The sequence below is a fragment of the Lathamus discolor genome, chromosome 2 (assembly GCF_037157495.1).
Source record: "Lathamus discolor isolate bLatDis1 chromosome 2, bLatDis1.hap1, whole genome shotgun sequence".
Taxonomy (NCBI): domain Eukaryota; kingdom Metazoa; phylum Chordata; class Aves; order Psittaciformes; family Psittacidae; genus Lathamus; species Lathamus discolor.
In genome coordinates this window covers 151,844,004-151,867,148 of record NC_088885.1, presented here as the reverse complement: position 1 = coordinate 151,867,148, position 23,145 = coordinate 151,844,004, and the positions used below count along the sequence as shown (strand labels likewise).

General features: G+C 40.3%; 1 protein-coding gene across 1 annotated transcript; it reads left to right on the top strand.

The window, feature by feature from the left end:
* The first annotated feature begins 2,287 nt into the window (after nt 1-2,287).
* On the top strand, nt 2,288-22,927 carry OC90 (otoconin 90). The gene is made up of 14 exons (XM_065669441.1): nt 2,288-2,333; nt 5,958-6,026; nt 6,246-6,305; nt 6,586-6,760; nt 10,566-10,678; nt 11,968-12,096; nt 13,632-13,673; nt 14,538-14,594; nt 16,948-16,998; nt 19,226-19,375; nt 19,739-19,837; nt 20,637-20,811; nt 21,906-22,012; nt 22,490-22,927. Exons 1-14 carry the CDS (start codon nt 2,288-2,290, stop codon nt 22,798-22,800), a joined length of 1,584 nt encoding a protein of 527 aa, XP_065525513.1. The 3' UTR covers nt 22,801-22,927.
* Nucleotides 22,928-23,145: the final 218 nt, after the last annotated feature.

The following is a 23,145-nucleotide window of genomic DNA, read 5'->3' as shown; positions in this document are numbered from 1 at the left end:
GAGGCTCCACAAGCTCTCTGGACATCCTGTGTCAGTGGTTGGTCCCCTCACAGTAAGAAGGCATTTCCTAATGTTCACAGTGAAAATCTTGTCATGTCACTGAGCATCCTCTCTTCACGTATTCATATACATTGATTAGATCCCCCTGAGACTTCTCTATGTTGCAGAGTCTCAGCTCTCAGCCTCTCCTTATATGAGAGATGACAAAGTGCTGCTTTCACACAGAAATTAGTCCCTTAATCATTATTGTGGCCCTTCAGTGGATTGTCTCAAGTTTGTCCGTGTCTGTCTCATACTGAGGAGCCCAGAACTGGACACATACTGACAGACACTGGCCTCCAACCAGACTTCGTGTTGCTGATCACTACCCTCTGCCCCCCTCTATTCAGCCAGCTGTCAACCCATGGTACCGGGCTCATTCAGCCCATATATCAACAGCTTCTCCAGGAAGATCTTAGTGAAGACAGTGTCAAAAAGCTTTCTGAAGGTCTTGGAGGACCCAAGCCTCCTGTCCATGTATGTATTTCTACAATTTCCAGTTTGTGGACTTCTCACTTTTTCATGCTAAAACTCAGTGGACAGTTTGCCTTTGTTAGTGGCATCTGTGAAGGGTTGTGGTGTCTGACCCTGGCAGAAAGCACATCTTCCTGATGAGGAGAAGCCTTCCCAAAGCTCATTGACTCAACCTTCCCCTGGATTTCACTCAGCTTTGGATCAGAGCCACTGCGGATAGATGAGAGAAGACTTCACAACCCCGAGGAATGCCAGTGTTTAAAGCTGTGTAAATTTTCACTCATCTTTCATCACTGAGCACTACCTCTTGCTAAGCTATTAAAGCCGTATTCACATGCCCCAAAGATCTTGTGAGTGATTAATAACAATGAGATGATTGTTATTTAATTACAGCCAAGAGTATTAGGCAAGGTCATTATACGGTGAATGCACCTGCAGAACAGACTTCCCAGTATAGATCCTTTACATGGCTGGAGCCACATTACTAAAATACACTGTGAGCATAATGACTCTAAGGAATCTTATGGAAGAATTAATTAATAAATGTTGAAGTGGGTTTGATAAAGGAAGTGATCACATGGGTGAGGTATATATCCAAGTGGGTATAAATAACTTAGTACCGACTATGCTGAAATCCATTTGTCCTCCATCCAATTGCTTTCAAAGAATATCCCTCAAGGTAAGCCTTTCTAGATGTACTCTATAACACAGGAATTAGGAAGGAAACAATGTAGAATAAGCTCTTTGGGACTGTGGAGTTGTAGACTGAAGTATAGGTAAGAGACTGGGGATAGTTGACTATGTAAATATCCAGAGCTGTTTGTTAGATTTATAACCTCACTTCCTGATGAAATAATACATGTTTTTTAATAGGAATTAATGTGATATTTCACAATAGGAGAGCAGATAATCAACAGTAGATAAATGTTTGAAAATTAATAAATAAATATTCATTTATTTGGCTTAAAAAATTCCATGCCTGACTTAGAAAATCATTCTAAACCAGGGAGTGTAGCTCAAAACCAACCCATTATCTGTCCTTTAATAAATACTAGTGCAAGGCTTTAGAAGAATTCTTTACATACATTTATGGAAGGACAAGCACACACAGAACATAAAGCTCTTAACAGTGTGTTTATCATTAGGAAAAGACATGACGCATTAGATCTGTCCCAATGCAGATTAGAATAAATGTTTGACTACAGAGTGGGAGAGATTTTTGTGATGTGAAGAAAACTAGTATAATGGATTGCAGATTAACTGGGTTCAATAGAAGTAATCCCAGAATGTCTCTTGATTTACAGTGTTTCACAATATCTGATTTAAAGATAATTGTTTAAACAATTTAAAGAATTAAAGTTAAAAGAATTGTTTAAACGTCTTGTTAGACCAACTAAGACGCAAAAACTGTTTGTAAAATAAAACAAACTTCAAGTACACCATTTTATTGCTAAATGAACTCTCCCTGTCTATGGTGCTTTGGCTGAGCCTGTTGACTCACCTAAAGCAATGCTGAAATAAATATTGTTTATAAAGGACATTGGTAAAATCTGAAGGATATATAAGGCTCACCATTGTCGTAATATGTGCATTTGCTATAAGGGTAATAACTAAATTGTATCAAGCAGAAATATGGCCAGGCTACAAAACAATGATTTTCTAAGCTGATGTCTTCCCACTCCCAGTTTCAAGAGATAGCATTCTGCCTAATATTTTACTTAACTCTCCAGGCACACTGGTCTGCTGTGTGACTGTTTCTTGTCTTTGGACTAAAATGATTGCAATTCTGCTGGTGTCTATGTCAGTGATGTTGTACAGTGGTAAGTAGCTATGTATTTTTATGATTATTTGAAATCTATGTCTAAATACTGTTGTAAGTAAGTTTGTGCATTTGGAAGCAATCCTTTAGAAGAACACCTGCCCCTTCAAACCTGATGTTCAATGCTCAAATACACTCAAATAAGTTTATCTATGGAGTTCTTATAAAATGTGTTTTTCTCAGGACTTGTAGCAAGAAACACGTAGTGGGATAAAGATATGACCAAATAAACTGCAACTTTCTTTCTGCTAGCATTTGGTTATTATTTAAATCCTTTAGACTCAAAAAAAGTTACAAGTTAAAAATAAAGAGATACTACTCATTCAGTACACGAGTATTGTCTAAATTCTCCAAACCATTCAATGCATCCTGAAATATAACTAGTGTTCAGATAAAGCTCCTCCTTCAAATTTTGCTATGAATAATTTTCTTCACATAACTCTTCAGATTTTCTTGTCATGGGTGAATGAGCTTCTCTGTGACAGGGATGGGCAAATATTTCAAATCTCTGGAGTCCCTGCGCTGTGGGTAGCAGTGTGCAGGTAAAGAGAAGGACTCTTGGAAGGTCTAACACCATTTTTAGTCACTCCATGGGGTTATTTCTAAAGGGAAAAGAAAGATCAGCAACTTGGCATAGACTAAATTCTTCACTGATCTACTTCAATTGCACCAGTCACCTCTCTTCTAAGGGGTTGCAAGCATTAGAAGTCGATAAAGTTCTAACAGAAAACATGGGATAAAATATACTGATGAAGCTGAACCTTAAGACTCCTACTAAGTGAATAGAAATCTGAAAGAGTATTAGCATTTCCCACTGCAGTGATAGACAACGCCAAAATACCTACACCATTTATCCACTACGAATGAAGGGATATTTAGTCCCCAGATGTGAAGGGAACTATATATTGATAATATCTAGAGCACTCAGTAATGTCTGGACACTCAGAAATTTGTCTACATAATGTTTAAAACAGATTTCTACCCACAGTTTTCATAGTCTTTTCCCCCAGCTAAGCACAATCTGAGGCCAAAGATTTAAAATGCTACCCTTTTTATGTTTGGAGAGGATTGTTGATTTATGTTTACGTGGCATCTATTCTTGCTGATCTCTGCTTTGAGACTAAAGCAAGTATCTGCGCATGAACATCTTTGTGAGAACCTAATGTGATTTACCTTGAATAAATCAAGCAAGCTGGGTTTGCTGCTGCCTGACTTATCCTGGCACAGTCAAGGTTTCTGCTCCCTGAGGAGTATAATGACTTCATCCATGTCCTAAATGATGGCATTTTAATTAGCCACAATTGTGAAGCACACCACTGATGGTTTTTTGATGGGCTTTTTTCAGATAACACTGCAGAAAAGCATTGCCAGAGTGACAACATCACAGACACAGTCTAGAAAGGTTTTTACATGCGTCTGAAAGTTCTGTGGATAAGGTGCACAACTGAAAAGCCCAAGAGCTGATGTATCATACGAGTCTCCTCAGGACATGTGACAAGTCAGTTAGCAGGTTGTAGAGAAAAGAAAGAGAAGTTGACATCCCCAGTATCTTCTGAGGTTTGAAGGACTGAGTTTCATAGTGCAATCTTTCACTGGCTCTGCAGGGAACAAGACAGGACCAAAAGACATGACAGTAAAAGAAGAAAAGAGAATAATTCATACAGAAAGTTTTTTCTCTTTGTCCATCCCATGACAATTTAAACAAAATGAAGCAATCTTATTGGCAAACATTGGCTCATTGATCTCGACTTAGTGACAACTAGAAATACGGTTCTTTGCAATGAAAGGATTAGAAGAGCCACAGGTTTACTGAGCTGCTGACCCTGTGACAGAGGTTTGTCTCTAGGGGAGCTTCAAACATGTATGTGTTAATTGGGTGTGTGCAAATGAAATTTGGTGAGAAGAACTAAGTGCAAGTGAAGGATGCTGGAGCAATCACAACTGCAGCAGTTCTGTAAAGTGGCTTTATCAGTTCTCTCTGTCTCATTGCAACCCAATGGAATTTTCATGTTTTCCAAAGTTTTGCTGAAAGGACTAAATGATCACTGGCTATTCATCAACAGACACTGAGTCTGAACCATGGTCTTACGCAGTGTGCCAAAACATGGCTCTATATGTGTTTGTTAGAAAATGGCTTGGGAGAAGGATGTTTGTCATTGCAGAGGAAAAAGAGGCTTTAAGCCAAAAATAAGGGGCAATTTTTCTTTAGCAAGCGTGTGTACAAATATATAGCATTCAGTGGTATTTATTTTGCAAGGCACACCATTGCTTTGCTCGAATCTGATTTAGTCCTGGCTGTCAAGCTTTCAACAGAGCTGTTTCAGCTGTGTGAAAAGGCCACCCTTTATCAGGAGTTGTTGCGTGGTTTGTGGAAAGCAGTCTGTCCCCTCAGACCTGCTGCACTGAAGGGCGCTTCTGATGGATTGCTGGTCTTCTAAAAGCTTTTCATTGTGAGCAAGACTTTCAGGGAAAGAAAAACAGAAGAGGAACAACCTGTTCCTACCTCCATTAATTCCATATCCATATTCTGCCACTAAACTTGAGAAATGAGTTGCTGGAGGCATATGGCTCTTACCATGAACATCTTGTTCACTACACAAAAGTTGTAGACAGCCTGAGAAGGTACTTATATATGATCTGTAGAAAAGGTCCTATTTTTTTCCTAATCTTTTGCTAAACATAGCTTTAAGCCTTCTATATCTATAAACCCCATTACTTCACTCTCTTACACTTACATTTATGGCAGGGAAATGCAACAGATTGGCAAGATAACTGTCAGCTCTTTCCCAGAATCTTTCATAGAGACCATAGACAGCTTTATAATGCCAATCTTTCTGAGATATAAGCTATGCCATGAATTTAACATTAGGGGTTTTCTTCAGTTTTTAGAACCTTGAGCATTAAATACCTTTAATACCTTAAAAGAAAAGAAATAGTTTAAATATATCCAAAGTAACGCAATCTCTCCTAAAATAATGAAAAATAAGAAAGGGAAAAAATGGGAAGGGAGAGAACAAGTCTTGATTTCACCCTTGTTCAGGACATGGCAAATAGAAAGAAAACACATCACAGCATCTTCAAAAGGAAAAATACAATTAAGAAAAAAACAGTTTGGGAAGAGAAGCAAGAAAGACTCAGAAAAACACAAACTCTTGTCTTCAAATAACCATAGAATCATCGAATAGTTAGGGTTGAAAAGGAGCTTAAGGTCATCTAGCTCCAGCCATGCTTCAAATAAGAGCACAGGGTTACAGAGTAGAAGCATTTGGGACAATGAAAGTATTTGAGCAACTAAAACAGTGTTATACATTTCTACTGATATATCCCACTAAGTGCTGCTGTTTAGAAGAGTTAACACATCTAACCTACAAGGGTTAGCACATCTTCACCAGCAATACCTCAGTTTAAGCTGAAGTCAATGTGACTTACCAGTATGCTTCCAGGCTTTTCTGGGTGTGGATGGAGCCAAGCAAGTGTTTCATGGCTTTGATAAAGTACCTCAGTAGTGTAGGAAGGTATTTGAAATACCTGCAGTGTATGTGTCATAATGAAGTAAGTATATGGCTTTGTTTTGTCGTTTTCATTTATATTTAAATCTTTTTCTTCTCAAATGTGTTTGCTCAAGCAGGTGGCCAAGGATTGGAGAAGCCAGCATTCCTGCCGGAGCTTCTTGACACACCTGAAAGAATCCTGAGTAAGAATAGTTTAAGCTTTACTTTCTACCCTATTGCATGGCAGTGGGGAATCGCTTGTACTCAAGAAGCATCGCAGCGGCGCGTGCTGTCAGCGAACAGCTAGTAACTCATATCTCAAACTGGTTTAGCAACTGAAGCAGGACCAGGGGCAGGCTGGGGACAGTTCTTGTCATTTACCTTTTGAAAAAGAAGTGTGGTTTGTTTGTTTTTTCATCCAGACAATGCCACGTTCTTCAATGGAGTCTTTCAAAATGTGGAAAGCGTTGCGTTATTTTTTGGTAAGCATGTGTTCCAGTTGTACTTGAGCACTGAATAGAAATCCCATGAAGTTTTCTTTTCTATACACTGAAAAGGAACAGGGATCATTGAGGTTGTAGATTCCCCCAGACTATAATACTAAATATTGTTAACTGTTTTCATGGTTTAAGGACAAGTGTCAAGCACTGCTCAATGTCCCTGCCTTGTTTAGGCTCTGTTTTCACATGAACATCATTCATGTGTGACCCACACCAGGCTCACCTCCATTGACCATGCATTTTGTGGCTCCTCTCCTTCCAGACTGCCTGGGTTCTCACTTCACCTGGTTACAGTCCATCTTCACAAACTTCCCTGCCCTGCTCAACTTTGTGAACAAAATGAAGTGTGTTACTGGGCTTTGTCCCAGGGATTTTGAAGACTATGGTTGCTCCTGCCGGTTTGAGATGGAAGGACTCCCTGTGGATGAAGCTGATGAGTAAGTGTTAGCCCCATCTGCCCCGACTGGCTGTCAGTGCCCTCATTCTCTGATGACCCGAAGTGTAACAGTTGCCTAAACTATTTGAGGACAGTTGTAAGAAGAGTTTTATTCAGAGTTATTATAAAAGCTTTCCACCCCTGTTGAATCTATTCATCACACACACCCTAAGTATCTGATGTAACCTACAAAAAACAACTTCAGCTCTGGTTTATTAGCCCTGTCCTATGTTTTTGCTACCTGCTGGTCAGCACTATCATTTTGCTGGGCCAGCACCCCATACCAGTCACCTTACAGCATGGCTTGGAAACAGATGAACTCGAGGTGGTCATAATCTATAGCATATAATGATCCACTTGCTTATTTTTCTTCATAGCTCAGAATCAATTCATCTCACCACACTTCACTGTGGAGAAATAGTCTCATCCTAGAGATAAAAGCAGAGTCCCCCACAGCTGCATACAGTTCCACTAGTGCAGCTCTGGTGGCACAGCTGATTTAAATTGGTTGCAAAGGTGGGTTACTAATGCAAGAGCATAAGTAAACACCATACCCATCTCCTTGACAAGTCTTCCCCAGAGGTTCTAAATTCTTCAAATTTTGGGCAGATCTTTGTGAGCAAAACCTCACAAATTTCTTTGTACTGGGGAATTCTGTCTTACGCTTCAATTGGTGCCAAAAACTGGAAGGCCTGTTATTAAGGTGAGTAGGAGAACATTAATCCGAGTCGTTTAGTGAGTTTACAATCTTACCAAAGTGTTGGCACTGGGAGAAGCGTAAGGTCATAGTGGGCTATAATGAAAATGTTGGCATCTGGATTTAAGCATCAACAGAATCAGGCTACAGCTGAGTACAACTTCAAATGGCACTTAGGAAGTTAAGTAGATCTTGCCCTGAATACCTGTGTTGTAAACACTGAGGCATTCAGGTGCAGAGCAGAACAATGTAGCTCAATGTCTCTTCCCAGTACTATGCATCAGGAACAAAACCATCCAAACTCCCCTCTATGCTTTGGAGGGATGCTACCGCAGACCCTGACTGGGCTGATGAGAAGAAACGTAATTTCAGGCCAGGACAATCAAATGGTTATTCGCTTATACCAGTGTGAGGTGTGGAAAGAAATTCAGAGAATCAGGATCCATGTCTAAATAGAAAAAAGTTTCTTCCAACAATTGTAACGTGTTAATGCCCTGAGTGAAGACAGCAGTGGCTCACAAAGGGCTGGTGCCTATAGCTAGGTGGAAATGAATCTGTCCACTTTCCAGCTTGGGATGGCTGGGAAAATGAAAATCTAACCCTGCTATTGGAAAAACCCCATGGGACTTCCTAAGAAAGCTTTTCTGAGCACTCATGATGACATGCTGAAATGAGAGCTCAAATCGGTTCAATGCGTTGATACCTGTGGAGCTGAGCACCTGGGCTTTTGCTTTACTTAGCTTCATTTTAATGCAGAGCAGCATAAATACAGAAAGGGCTGAATGGCTTACCAGCAGGCTTGTCCATGAACCATCCATAGAGCCTCTTAGTGTTTACAGATAAGTTAGCAGCCCTGCAGTGAGGCTTCCTTGGTGGCATGGCAACCCCAGCGCAGGCTGCAGTAAATGGAGACTGATTATTGTTTTGCTGCTCACACAGATACGCCTTTGGTTCAATTGAGCATCAAACCAGTGGCTGTTTTTGTCAGACATGGTTCCTAGTGTGTTGTAATCTTCTCACTAACTTTATTTCTTGGAAACAAGTTTTGCAAACCTCAGATTTTGTCACTGCCATTTCTGTTTCATGAACAGGGGCTGAACACCTCACTGTAGGGTTTTAAGGCATTGGAAAAGGTTTGTACCAACCTTTTCCTATTTCCCAGAGTAGTTTATTGCATATCTAAATTAGAAGCCCCATCCATGGGCTCCATTAGGAGCCTCCATAGTCAATGGAGAAAGAGAACCATGCCCAGAGGACAATCCACATCTTACAATTCCCTACTTACAAAGGGAAGGCAAGTATATTTTCTGGTTAACTGTTTCAGGGTTGATGGGATTGTGGTGCTTCAAACAAACAAGAACTGAAGGAAGTTTGTATAATTATGCAGTTAAAGGAGCTTTTACGTTCTGACACCTCGCTAGATCTCAGGCAGAGACAGGAATGGCTCTTGACACATTCCATCAGCTCTGTGTTTAAAACCCTGTTCCTGATGGAGTTTACAGATTTCACCCTCACCTCCTGAAACAAGGCACAGCAGTGTTTGTGGTGCGGAAGAACCATCAGAGACTCTGTGTTGAATGCTATTTGCCCTCACCTTTGCTCAATACATTCCAACAGTCTCCTAAACCAGGTTACAACAGGAAAAACAACCAACAGGCAGTACAGACCCTGGAGCGCAAGAAACTGGGCTTTGAAACTTCATCATCTGGGATAACGCTATTACAGAATCATAGAATAGTTAGGGTTGCTATTCATGAGCCCGCTGCTGGCAACCTAAGCAAACCTCATCACTGATGTTTTTCAGCAAGTCAAAAGTGTGATTGCGATTAGGACTTGGACTGCTTCCATGGTTGTGAGGGATATTGCAATAATTTATTAATGTGGTAAGTGATTAAATATTAAATGCTTCCTAAATATAGGAAGTGAGGAAGTTAATGTGTAGCCTAGAAGGGAGCCTGTTTGCTCCCTGCTCTGATCGGTGCAGGAGTGCTTCAGTCCACATTAGGTGCACATGCAGGGCAGTGGGTGATGTGTAATAACACATTCACTGTGTCTTTAACAAAAATCCCATTTCAGCTTAGTTAAATTTAACTCCTTATATCATGATCACGTGGCCTCGTGATTCCTGGCAGCAGATGCTGGGTCTGAGTGTTAATGTTGTCTCTGCATTCAGCACGGACAAGACCAATGGCAATTCAATAACAGCCCCATGTTCTGAGTCTGTTTCTCTGAAATTAGGATATTTGAGTCTAAATCAAGCAGCAAGCCCCTGCTTTATCTTTGTAACAATTTTATATAGGATAAATGATGACTGAATGTTTTACTGGTGTTTCATTTATAGCTGATGTGAATGCACACAGATGCTGTTATAATATAGAAGGAGATGACTTTGTTCAAAAACAGCTGAAGAGATGATTGATGAAGAGCTGCTCGTTTTAGCCGACTTTCATTGCTATTCGCAGCTAAAGTGGTCACGCAGGCATTTGAGGCTTGCATTTCAGGCATTTGTGGCTCCTTCCCATGGCTGTATTTTAATTCTGCTAGTTGCATAGCAGAGAAAGTACAAGAAACAGAGGGTTACGCTGCACAGATTTATATACTCTCAGTGAGACACGGGGATTCACAAGGCGTTGCAGAGACATTAACCCTCTGTGAGTGCCAGGCTCTGTGTAGCTCTCCAAGTCTGCAATGAGAAAGGTTGTAGCAGGGCTGGATCTACGACCTCTAGAGCCGAGCCATGAGACAATCTTTGGGAGTGAGTGCTGTGGGTTGGTATTTGGATACTGGCAGTGGATTTCTCATTTAAAATGTCTGTTAAGTCCTTGTAAGAGCTCAGGTACTGCCGCAGGACACAAATGCAAGCGTTGTCTCCCACAACCTGCAGACCTGATCCTGCCATTGAGTTTTGCATCCTGCTATACTTATCCCTCTAGACTGACTTAGGGGAAAGTAGTACGCAGTCTTTCTTGTGTCTAGGGACCACACTGAGGACCTCTTTTTCTTCTTTAGCACCTTTTGCATTCTTGAGTAAGAGCAACGGGAGAGCATTGCAGTCTGAGCTTGAACTGAAACTAAATTCTGTGGACTGTGTGTTATTTCATCCTTTAAGATGCTGTTTCCAGCACCGCAAATGCTATGAGGAAGCGATGGAGATGGAGTGCACATGGGACCCATCAAAGATTTCTACAGATGTCAGCTGCTCTACTGAAAACCTGACCTGTGGTAAGATTAACCCATCACAGGAGCTTAATGCTAGAGCCACACCATGACCAAGAAGCTCGTTTTGCTTTACCCACCGAAGCCATATATAAATTTTGCAGAAATCACCTCCTCATGTGGATTTTGAAGGGATTCGGTATTCTGCTCAGGAGCGAATGGAAATGGGAATGCACAGAGGTATCAAAGCCCAACTAGGCAGGAAAACTGAAGTCAAATAGGTAGAAACTTGCCAGGGCTCCATGAACAGGCTGAGGCTTCCCTGACCTTGCAGGTCCACTGGCATTGCTTGAAATATCTCCACACATCAGAAATGCAGCAGATGCTGGGGAGAGACCTCATAAACAGTTCCCTTCCGAAGCCTCCTTCCACAGTTCCAAAACTCCCTTCTGCAGTTTTATATACATTGAGGGATTCAAGGTATTTTTTCACAGGGTTCTATACACTCCTCAGCTACAACAGTACCACCAATGACAACAGAGACAATGGCATTACAATAGGAGCTACTCCATGCAATGCTGGTATAGTCCTGGCAAGGGTGGAGTGGGGCTTTTTAATGCCTAATAATTTTTAATACATTTAAAGAAGTATTGGCTCTCAGAAAAGATGATATGCTAGAACATGATTTGAGGATACCAGCAAAGAGAGGAGGAATCCCCAAACCAATACCCTTACAGCTTGCTTAAGCAATCTGATTCAATTTCCTTTTCTTGTTTCAAATTTAAATAATTTTTGCTATTAAGGTCAATCTATAATGGTCAAAGTGCATTAAAAGAATAGTACATGTCAAGAATATGAAATGTAAGGGTGACAGCTAGGTGACAGAAGGGTGACAGAAAGGTCAATGTTCTTTGAGACTCTGAAAGGTAGAAGTTTTTGAAGTGGGAAAATAGTATTTCCTATGAAACTATTTCATATATTTTAGAAGAACATCTTGCATGAAAAGCTTGGCATCCGGACTTTGAATTCTTGGAGATAGGAGGGCTATATTAATGAAGTCATGAAATGTAAAAGCTGGTATGAGCTGGATTAAGTTTTCCATGTGAAAACTACAGGCAGTAAAGCACTGCTCTTTAGTCCTTAATACTCTATAGAAGGAAACAGCAGTTTCAGGCTACATTGGCATTTCACAACCAGTGTTGGACTGTGAAACTTCACTGTGTTTAACGTGAAAAATCACAGTATAAATAGGTTTGCATTAATGATCACAGATACAAACCTCACAGAGAGGAAAAAGCAGGTGATGGAAAAGGTTTTTCAATAGTACCTTGTCTGGATCCTTGTTTTATTTCCAGAGTCTGGGGATCCCTGTGAACAGTTCCTCTGCAACTGCGACAAAGATGCCATTGAATGCTTGGTGAAGGCACATATTAACTCTTCCTTGAATGGGCTGGATATTTCCTTTTGTCCACCTCTGGTTACAGGTAATAATAAGGACCCGATCGACTGCCTTCTCCTGCCTGTTTTTTCCACTGGCATCAAATCTGACCCAGGAATGGAGCAGTAGCTGGGCACTTCACTGCAATGAATCTGGCACTCTGACCTGTTCTCCATTTCATGTGTCCTTTCCATTTATTGCTACTCAAGTGAATTCCAAGAGAGAAGAAGGTAGACTAATTGCTGTCCTGGAGCCCATCCAGGAGAGGTTACTGACCTGCTGAGGGGGCTGGAGCTCAGACTCTTACTGGAGGTGCACAGAGACAGGACAAGAGTCAAGAGACACAACTGCAACAGGGAAATTCCAGCTAGATAAGAAGGAATTTTTATTTCAGGAAGCTCCTGCACCCCATCCCTGGCAGTGTCCAAGGCCAGGTTGGACAGGGCTTTGAGCAACCTAGTCTAGTGGAAGGTGTCCCTGCCCATGGCAGGGGGTTAGAACTGGATGAGCTTTAAGGCCCCTTCCAATCCAAACCATTCCAAGATTCTTCCATGATTTTCCCAACCTAATAGTTGGGATGATTAGTGATCCCCTGATGTCACTACCAGGAATGTCAAACTGCTGAAATATCACTAGCCCAAATATTCCTCAAACCATATAAAAACTAACTGGAAAAGCAAAAATAGACCTATTCTGCTCTGTTATCCTCTCTAAAGATGAAGGGGATATTCATCTCCATTGTCATACACGGACCTGTGTTCTGTAGCTGAAATTACAGCCTTCTAAGACTGAATACCTGTCCTGTGGGAACAGGGCTGGATTAAAAACTTAATTCATATGGATTGCAATCAGAGCACAGCAAGGGGAAAACCTTTGAACTCCCAAGCTGAGACAGAGGTGAAAAAGCAATGCTAGTTTTTCTAAGCTTTTGGCTCACATTCAGACACCCCGGTGCTAAATAAAGACGGATACACACATCTATATCAGGCTCTGGATGTGCAGCCCCTTGTGAATAGGTCAATGGAGAAGAAAATGCCACAGGAACATGCGCATCAAAGGCAGAAAATAGCTTTGTGTAAGCCAGTCGTCTTTGACTGGGATCAGATGGCTCTAATAGAGAGTGTGTCAGTTCCAACACATTACAAATAGGGGGAAATTGTTAGGTGCTAACAGGAAAATCATGCTACTTTTAGCTATGCTGATAAAGATAGATTCAATTTTAGCTCACTCGATACCTCTCTAATTTTAGGCTTCTGATTATATTTCTTAATGGAAAAATAAAGTCCTTTGAATGAAACATCTTTATTTAGTGTTCACTCCTGTTATTATCTTTCTGTGTAGCTCTGGCCAGTTCAAGCTTTTTAAAGAAAAATAATGACCCCATCTGACAAATTTCTAGGAAAAATATTTTGGCAGATTCATTATTACAGAGAAAAAGTTGAACAAAATGGGGATGTATTTGCCTGAATCTTTGCTAACAGGAATAAATTCCACGAACTCCCCATTTGCCCTGTTCAGATTAAGCAGTGACAAACGCCCTCCTCACACTTTAGCTGATGAGAGAACTTTCTCTTTTTTCAGAAAACACCAGCAAGAGAGAGCTGACAACACTTCACACAGAGGGTACGTGCTCATTTCTGTGATTCATTGACTGCGGTGTGTTAAACTGGGACCAATTTATATTCAGAAAAATAACCCGATTATTTAGAGGCCATGGATTCCTTTCTGAGAAGCAAAGTTTTAGCAAGTTGCCAAAATATGACAGGAAGAGAAAAAAGCCCAATAAACAAAAGCACCATTTTTGTGACAAGCGTTTACTCAGGTGCACAGGAAAACTTCGGCCAAGTGACTCCTTTTTCTGAGAAGGAATTCAGAAGAGAACCCCGAGTTTCACTGAGAAATAATGTAAGAAGTAATGCCCTAAAAGCAACTTCAAAGCATTTTCAGGTGGATCCTTTCCTATTTTCATGCACATTTAGGGCCCTGCTCCAACACGCATCCTAACCAAGTGCTTTGATTTAAACATTTAAGCTTTGAATTTAAATGTTTAATTCTTATCTTGATACCTTCACTATTGGCCACGTATCCAAGTATCTGCTGAAATGGGAATGTAAAGAATGCTGATCACCAGGCAGTTTCTCTTGTTTAGGCTGAAATTCTTCTTGACAGAGACCGAGGGATTCTTTTATGATGATGATTATTATAGTGCAAGCTACTGAGTAGAATTTAGTATCAGCAGTGAATAAATAATAAGGCAGGATTTTAATACTGCTACTGTAATTATCAATAATTAGGTTTGGATTTGCTATATTTATATAATATAAATACGATATATATATTATGTATTTATATACAAAGTAACCATACAAAAAACACAATAATAATATTTATGAAGTAGCTACATTCTGATCATGTTATGACAAGATCCAGCCTAATGAGCATCCTAAGCCATGACTCTCTGGAGTAAGAGTGCTTTTATTTCTGCAGACTTACTTCATCACAGGACTGATAGAACGCAGCCTGCAACTGCATCCATGGAAGAAGGTTTGCAACTTGCCGTGCAGGAAGCACTGTTTTCAGCTCCCAAAAGCTGAAAGGATAAAACACAAGAATGAGCTGTTTGCTTTCTTCCTGCCCTTCCCGAAGGGCTGATATAAAAGTAGATATAATGTTTTGGTGATTGAATTCAAAGATGAATGAGAAGGTGCTGTTTTTCAATTTGTGCCCAATGCGATGTGCCTAACCAGTGTTCACAGTAAGTTTACCAATAGTTGAGAATAAGAACTCCACAACAAACCCTGTTTTCATCAAAGCAGAAGTTTTTTATCCCTGAGAACACAGGCAGAAGCAGGTGAGCTGTTTGGCAGACACGTGCTCTGTGGATGGCAACCACTGGTCCCACAGCCAGTTGCATATTTCTTGTCTTTAAAGAGACATTTGATTATACAGGCTCAAGATGTAGCATGAGGAAAGATCAAGCATGGTTTGTTGCAAATGAGCCAGCATTTTAGTGGTTTATTTACTTGCAGAGTTCCAGCCTGAAGTCCCCGTTACTCTGGTACCTCCTGAGTGAGTTCCTAAACCATGAGACGAAGTGGTTCAATCAATCTCCATTTCTTACTGCTATGATCCAGTTATCTTATTCAGGAATGGATGCTCACGAAATCTCATTCTGTAGTGTGAGAGAACTATTTACTTTTAAGCTGCATAGTGTAAACCGCAACACAAGAGGCCATGGACAGAAGCCATCCAAAGTCCTGGGTGGTTCTGGGGGACGCAACTAGTAAGTAAGGTCCAATTCACACAGCAGTGAAATACAAGAGACCAGTCTTTGATGATCCATAGTCCAATTTAGCTGATGCAGTCTTGTAATCACAAACAAAACCAGCGTTGTGTAAAAGGACCTTGTATCTAACAAGTACCAAGGTACTGTGCATTGGATGGGTGCAAAGAAGCAACCATTCATAGCATCATAGAATCAACTAGGTTGGAAAAGACCTTTAAGATCAAGTCCAATCGCTACGTCAGGACTGCCAAGACCACCACTAACCCATGTCACTGAGGGCCTCATCTACACAGTTTTTGACCACTTGAACACTTGAGAAGAGGTGGAAAGTTGCACTTTTGAGGAACTTAAGAGCTCAGGTTTAAGCTGTTGTGTGCTCTCCCGCGTTTCTCAGTAAGCCATAGCCCTAAATGTGAATCTAGAATAATGAAAAAACATTAAATTATATGGATTTTTCTTCTTCTTTTTTTTTCCCCTTTCATTTTCATCCTTTTTTTTTTTTTTAAGAAAGAAATATTCCTTCAGACTTTAACAATTTTTCTTTTTATTTTTAAAAAAGTGCCACAAAACAAGGGTGCTTTATGCTGAGTGTAAGTGCTGGCTGCTTCTCCATGCCTCCCCTGTATCATGGTGTTTTTTTTACTGGATATTTCTTGTTCTCGCCTAACAACGGCTCCAATATTGGCTCATGTTTTTCTAGCTGCTGCTGGGAGGCTTGGTAATAGAAACCTGAGAACTCCTGGAGGAGTGAGTGCACCTGCATTTGCACATCTGTAGCAATCTTTTACTTCCTGAAAAAATGATTACCCATGGTCTCTAAGGAGATATCACTCATCATAAGGCTCAAAATTGTGCCAAAGGATAAAAACCTGCATTAGGAACTTCAGAAAGCTGAAAACGTACCAGAAACCATAATAGTCAGACTTTGAAGGAAACATTTGGAGAACTACTTCCCCTTTAACTAGTTGTCTCTCCATTTAAGCCCAAAGGAGCTCCACCATCAACAACCATGGAAACTGTATTAAACTAAAGCTAAGTACTACTTAGAAGGAATGACAGAGACATCCTTGATCACATAACAAAATCCTAACGCATGAAAAAGATGCAGAGATTAACTTTTGGATCATTTGATAGCTATGTTTGCAATTTATGAAAAGGTGGCTGACAAATGAAAATAACTTTATCAGGTAAAAAAATAAAATTGGAGGTTTGCTTTGTAACTCCCCATTATACTTGACTTTCAATGCAGGCAAACACTTGACTTTCAATGCAGGTGTTTATGAGACGTGTGGCATCTGTGTGCAACAGTGAAATTTTATACCTAACCCTCTTTAGTGCATTCATCTGTCAAATGAATTTAATATTGAATTTGCTATCTCAGTCACATTTATGCTGTAAAGCACATTATTTGAACACAGCAATAAGTTTATTTTATCAGCTTCGCTTTGTCTACAACAATCAATGCACTGCTGATATAAACGGGCAGATCGCTATATATGAAATGCCTGGCTCTTCCTGCACTGCTGAAAAAGCTTTCTCAGCAGCTTGACTTTTCATAAGAGTTTGTGCTGGCAACTTGTTTTTTGAGTCTACATTTTCCTTCTTCAACAGTGAACTCCTTTGAGCCCAGTGAGATGGCCCTGGGGACTTCCAGAGCCAGAGGTAAGAGTCTGATTATACGGTTGTTGACGAATTTGGCACTCTTTACTGCAGGTGAAATTGGATTTTGGTTTATGAAGCTCTGTGCTGCACAGTTAAAAATCCGCAGCACAGGATTTCTAGATAATACTCTGGTTAATGCTCTGGTTCTCCCACTGACTTGCACATCCTTCAGCAAACCACTTTGCTTTTCCCAATCACCATCTTTATAAAACAAGGCTGATAGTAACATTAAGCTTTATGATGTTTCAGTGAAATCAGTCCAAAAATACACTGCAGAAATGCAGCCGGTAGGTCGCTACAACAATGCCTTTGTTTTTTGCGCAGTTACCGCAATGGACCACAGAGTTGCAGCTCCTGTTCCCCCCGTGCTCCCAATAAAAGGTCAGTGGCTTTCAGCTTTCCTTCCTCTTTGACTGACACAGCAATACTTCATCTAAAAGCATCACAGTTAACAATCCATGCAGTGACAACAGGGCTGCCAGAGAATAATATTTAGATTAGGGTCAGATCACATATACACCAACAATAAAACCAGACTGTGAAGTATCAGCTGTTTGCTGCCTCCAGCCATTCATTTGCATTATTCATTAATTGCAAAAACCTCTTCACATAAGATTTTCTGATATAATGGTTGATCCTTTAAATTACATTCATAGCATCTGCTGCCAGAAGGGTTCATTTTGATTTTTTCCTCCTCCTTTATAACATAGAATTTCACAGAATTCTTTCCCACTGTAAGCCCTACTTCAGCTTTTGCAATTCTTAGCACGTTGAGCACAGCCACACCAGCAGCTACAGCTGGAAGTGGAGCACCTTGGTAGACCTGGAAATTGTCATTGGCCCCTTTTCTTGTAGAAAGAAACATTCATGTACAAACACAACAGAAAAATACCAAGAAGCACTGAATATGGGGTGTAGAAAGTAGTTATTTTTTGACTCCAATTACATTGTCTGAGCAGTATCCATATCTCCTACCCCACATTGCTGTACTAAGCACTGGTCAAAACCACTAACTATTCTCGTCTGTCAAAAACCTGTGTCGCTTGCAGACCTGCCTGGCTCCTGGAAGATTATTTGTACCATCTGTTCTTACCTAAGTGCATTTCCCAAACTCCAGTTTTATTTTCTATGTCTGGCACAAATTGCTTTCATTTTAACACATCACTGTCAAAGTGGCATAAAATGTGCACCTTGCCGAGCTATTAAAACTAGAGTGTTGCTATTGATTCCGTTCCGCAACCTTTCACGGGCTTCGTTGTGTTCTTAGCAGGATTTTCATTATTTTAATCTATTCTCTTATCATATGATAGGTCATTTCCAACACATACTAAAACCAGAACATCAGAGGGACAAATTTAATGAATTTGAGTTTAACCCAGTTTATAAGTTGACCCATGGAATTCAAAAGGAAAAGTTTTAAACATGTGGAAACACATGTTCACTAGTATTCTCCAAGTATTTTGTTTTGAAATGTCACATTCTTCATATTGACATTCAGGTGAAATTAATCCATTTGATTTCTTTTCGTAGAATCATAGAAAAGTCAGGGTTTGAAAGGACCTGTTTGCATTGACAAGTTAGCTTACACAAAAAAGCTTAAAAAAAGGAGATGTTAACCAATTCCCAAATGAAACAAAATATTCCCATTGGACAATAAAGCTTCAGATAATCTAAAAACAAATACCATTTTTTAGGATAAAGAATCTCCTTACAATTATTCTACTTAACCTCAACTTATTTTCCCCTTGCCATTTCCTTGTGGTTACTACACAGCCATCCTTCAGTTGCCCAGCGCTGCATCAGTCAAGTAATTTTACTGCCTTCGCTAATGTTTCTTTCTGTTTGTCACCCTCATGTGAACTGACACCTTTCTTTTGAGCAGTTTACTCTGAAAATGACGCCTCCCCTTGCACTTCATCTCTCAGCAGGGCTGACTAACCAGCAAACCCTATTATTTGCAGCAACATATAAGGTTTTAAAAACCAAACAGCGGTTAAACTGGATTTATTTAAGCAGAGCCTTATCTTCTGAAAGGCAAAGGATGTGAAGAAATGACCAGTGTGGATACTCTTTGATTTTCCAGTTTTCATCCTGAATGTTTCTTCTCTATGACCATCAACTAGCACCAGCTCTGCCTGAGGATATTACTCTGACCAACTATCTAAAATGAAAATCTTACTGTTTATCTCCTGTGTTGTTTTCTGCTTTCCTCTTTCTGCTTATTCAGAGGAGGATGGATTTATGGAAGCTGTAGTGTCAGTGGAAGAGATAACCACGACCCCAGCCACGTTCCCAGGAGGTCTTAACTCAATGCAAGTCAAAATTGTTCCCACAGAGAAGATTCCTGCAGCCATATCTGCAAGGACAAAGGAAAAGGGCAAGTAAAAATGATTATACTTATTCTAATTTACAGCAGTCCCCTGTTCCTGTTCACAGCTACCCGAAGATACAACAGTTCTCACAGATATGTAGAATAACACTATTTTCTCCCTAAATCTGTATAGATCACATGGAATAGAGAGTGCACAACACAAACTGCACTGAAAGGGACAGTTCATTGTCCAACTCCCACCAGGAAAGCTTAACTAACCATTAATGAACAGCCTTCCAACTATGAATTAAGCAAGTGCTAGGAGACTGGCAGTGGATTACGATTCAGAATATACACTTTTAGAGCCATTACTGAAATAAGTGTTTGCCCTGCCTTTGCAAGTCTAATCTCTGCATATGTCATCACCAGAGCCAAGCCCTGCAAGGGGTGGCCAGAGCACAGCTTCTTCTGCAATAGCTCTGGAGCTGGCACTGTCTGACAGGAGAGCCAATGAACCTGAAGGAAAAGGTAAATGAAGTTGGTGTTTTTTCCTGGTTATATGAAATTAAATATTCAGCTACCTCTACATTTATAGGTAGGTACGTGTATATTACATATAAATATTGTAGCTATTCTAAACCAGTTAGACAAGGACATATGTACTCGTATTTATAAGAGCAACAGGAGATGTATTCACCTCCAAAAAATTGGACAGTTTAACCTCTTCCACCAACGTGTTATCATTAAAACTTACAGAAACTATTTATGATTAGGTTATAAGTGCATTTCTCATACAGTACCAGATCTAAACTGAGCTCATTGAATGTTTCCTCCTGGTTTTGGTTTTAAGCAGTAATTGAGTCTTCGAGATACTTTATTTTACAAGCAGCGGAAGCAATAAAAGGAACTTCCCTTGCTCCTCACTCTGAGGAGTTTCCTTCAGCAACGTAGTCATTGCACATCACTGTGCAAGCACAAGAGATTAGGACTGTCTTTTCTGAACTAGCCAAGACAGAAACTACTGCATGGGTTTGATCAGCTAGGAATGAATATTGCAGAAGAAAAGAAGTATCTATGAAGGATTACAAAGTACTCTTATGGCAATCCAATTTGACTTGTAATTTATATCTTCATTTTTTCCCCACACACATCTGCTGTTCTACTTCACTATTAATCTAAGATCCATAGTTCATGAAATGCAGCTACCATTTAGACACAGTAAAAAGTTGTCTTTGAAAGTTTCTGATAGCTCTGGAAGTTCTTCTCTCATCACATGAGAACCCCCAAAACAGTGAAAACACGATGTGTCAAATTTTTTGCTTTACAGTATGTGAGCGATTAACCTTTCTGCAAGAGAGAGGAAATGGAAGAACAAAGAGGGAGCTGCCCCAGCTGGGAGAAATGCTGTTCTGTTTAACTGAGCGATGCCCAGAGGAATTTGAGTCTTATGGTTGCTACTGTGGCCAAGAAGGAAGAGGTTATCCTACTGATGCACTGGACAGGTGTGGGCTCTTCTAAAACCTGCTATTAACTGTGGGTATTATTGGGTGCCTATGGACCAACAAAGATCAGTATTGCTTTTGTTGGGCCTTGCATAGCTATGTACCAGTAGTGAGGCCACATTTTTTCCCCACATTTTCTTTTGCTGGGGGAAGGAAAGAAATCCAATTAAACACATAAAACATTAAATTCTTTGATGTCACTAAGACATTCTATTATTGCATCAATGTTTTGAAGAGACTTACTGACTCAAGAAAGGAGAATGATGGGAAGAAAGTAGAGCAGAAGGAGGAGTATATCAAAAGATGCTGTGAAACTTGGCTAAGATGTGGTTTGGAAAATGGTTTATGAAGAGTTACACACCCTTGCCACCCTGTCTTTCAGAAGAGTGTAGAGCACAAGTGAATGCCAGAGCTGCAGCCAAGAGACCTGCTGTGGCTACCATGTGCTGTCATGGCAGGGCTGACCAAGAGCAGAAATTCATAGAATCATGGAAAGGTTTGGGTTGGAAGAGACCTTAAAGCTCACCCAGTTCCAACCCCCCTGCCATGGACAGGGACACCTTCCATTAGACAAGGTTGTTTCAAGCCCAATCCAACCTGGCCTTGAACACCTCCAAGGATGTGGCAGCCACAGCTTCTCTGGGCAGCCTGTGCCAGTGCCTTACCACTCTCACAGTTAAGAATGGCTTCCTTATATCTCCCTTAAATCTCCCTTGTTTAAGTTTGAATTCTGGAGCAATGAAGAGAATTCAACCAAAGTAATCTCCCCTGAGAGTGTTGCATTTAAAACTAAAACTTCCCATGTGGAAGTTCATAATAGCTGGGGCCACATCGAGGCCCCACTAAGTATATAGCACTTAATAGGTCACAGTTACAATTGTAATATATATTAAACAAAACCCCTTAAAAACTACAGGTATAGGAGGATAGTAGGAGCAGTTTGGGTTATTTTACTTTTTGATGGAGAATATTTTTCCATGATACGAAAACTGAGATTTTAGTTTTAACAGACATTGAAAATAAAGAGGTAAAATAATTGGGAGTACTCTGTGATGTAGGAAGTATTTTTCACTTACATCTAGTGTTTATTTCAGGTGCTGCTTCTCTCATCACTGTTGTATAGAACAAGTTATAAAACTTGGATGTCATGCAGAAAGAAGTTCAAGATCTGAAGTTGTGTGTTTCAATCATAAGCCAGACTGTAAGTTTGCGTAGAGGAAACTTCCAATGTCCTGATGACAATTTATCGAAGCATTACAGACCAAATGCCACCATGTGAGCTGCTGGAGCTGAGTATAGAGACACAAAAATTTGGCTTACAAAAAGTTTGCAATGCTTACTATAAACCTGAGCTTTTTTCCTAGCTGAGATAAAGGGTATTACATCACTGTGTATGATGTGACCTGGTCAGGCTGAGAAAACTACACTCAGACATTTTTTGGTTGGAGAGAGAGAAGTCAGCTGTTGGTGTCTTTTCATTCACAAGTTCAGCTACAGCCAGTCGCACCTTCAGTTGCCCAGCACCTTGGTGTCAGGCTTATATTTAGATGGTAAAAGGTGAATTTGGAAACTAAAATTTAAGAAAGATTGGGAAATTTTCTTTTCAAAAGCTCATCTTCCCGTGGCAAATTACACATTGACTAACTTCTACCAAACAGTTCTGAAACTTCTTTTTCAGGTGTTGGTTGGAGCATGTGTGAGAAACTACTATGCGCTTGTGATAAGACAGCCGCCGAGTGCATGGCTTCTGCCTTGTTCAATGAAAGCCTTAAGCTTCCACACAGGCAAGAGTGCCAAGAGGAGAAAATCTCATGTCAAAGTGACCCTTACGAAAGGCCTTCAACAGGCACAGGAACAGGCACAGGGATTTCCAGCTCCGAGGAGAGCAGTGAAGAGGAAGGCCCACTGGAGAGCGTATTAAGAAGAGCAAAGAGAGATACGCACCATCGCATTGGAAACTCCAGAGCTGTGCAACATGAAGGCAGATAACCAACTACTACCATACACTTGAGGAACGGCACGGATACTTTTGTGATCGGTCACTGCATACCTTGTTCTTTCTTATCACTCCAGTGCCTGCCTTACACTTTCCAGCACACAAGTGGCATAATCATAGACTAAGTATTAGATGTTATATTAGATGCCCTCTTAACATAGTGAGATCAGCGCTATGGATCACCTATTTAGGTCAGATGTTACCGTAAATGATTATTTCACACTATTCTGCATAATTTCATTTGATTTCTATGTAAAAACTGCTGTGATCAAAGACTGATTTTGCTAACTGCGTAGGTGGTTCAGACTGGATCTTGCTTATGGTGGCTAAATATTTCA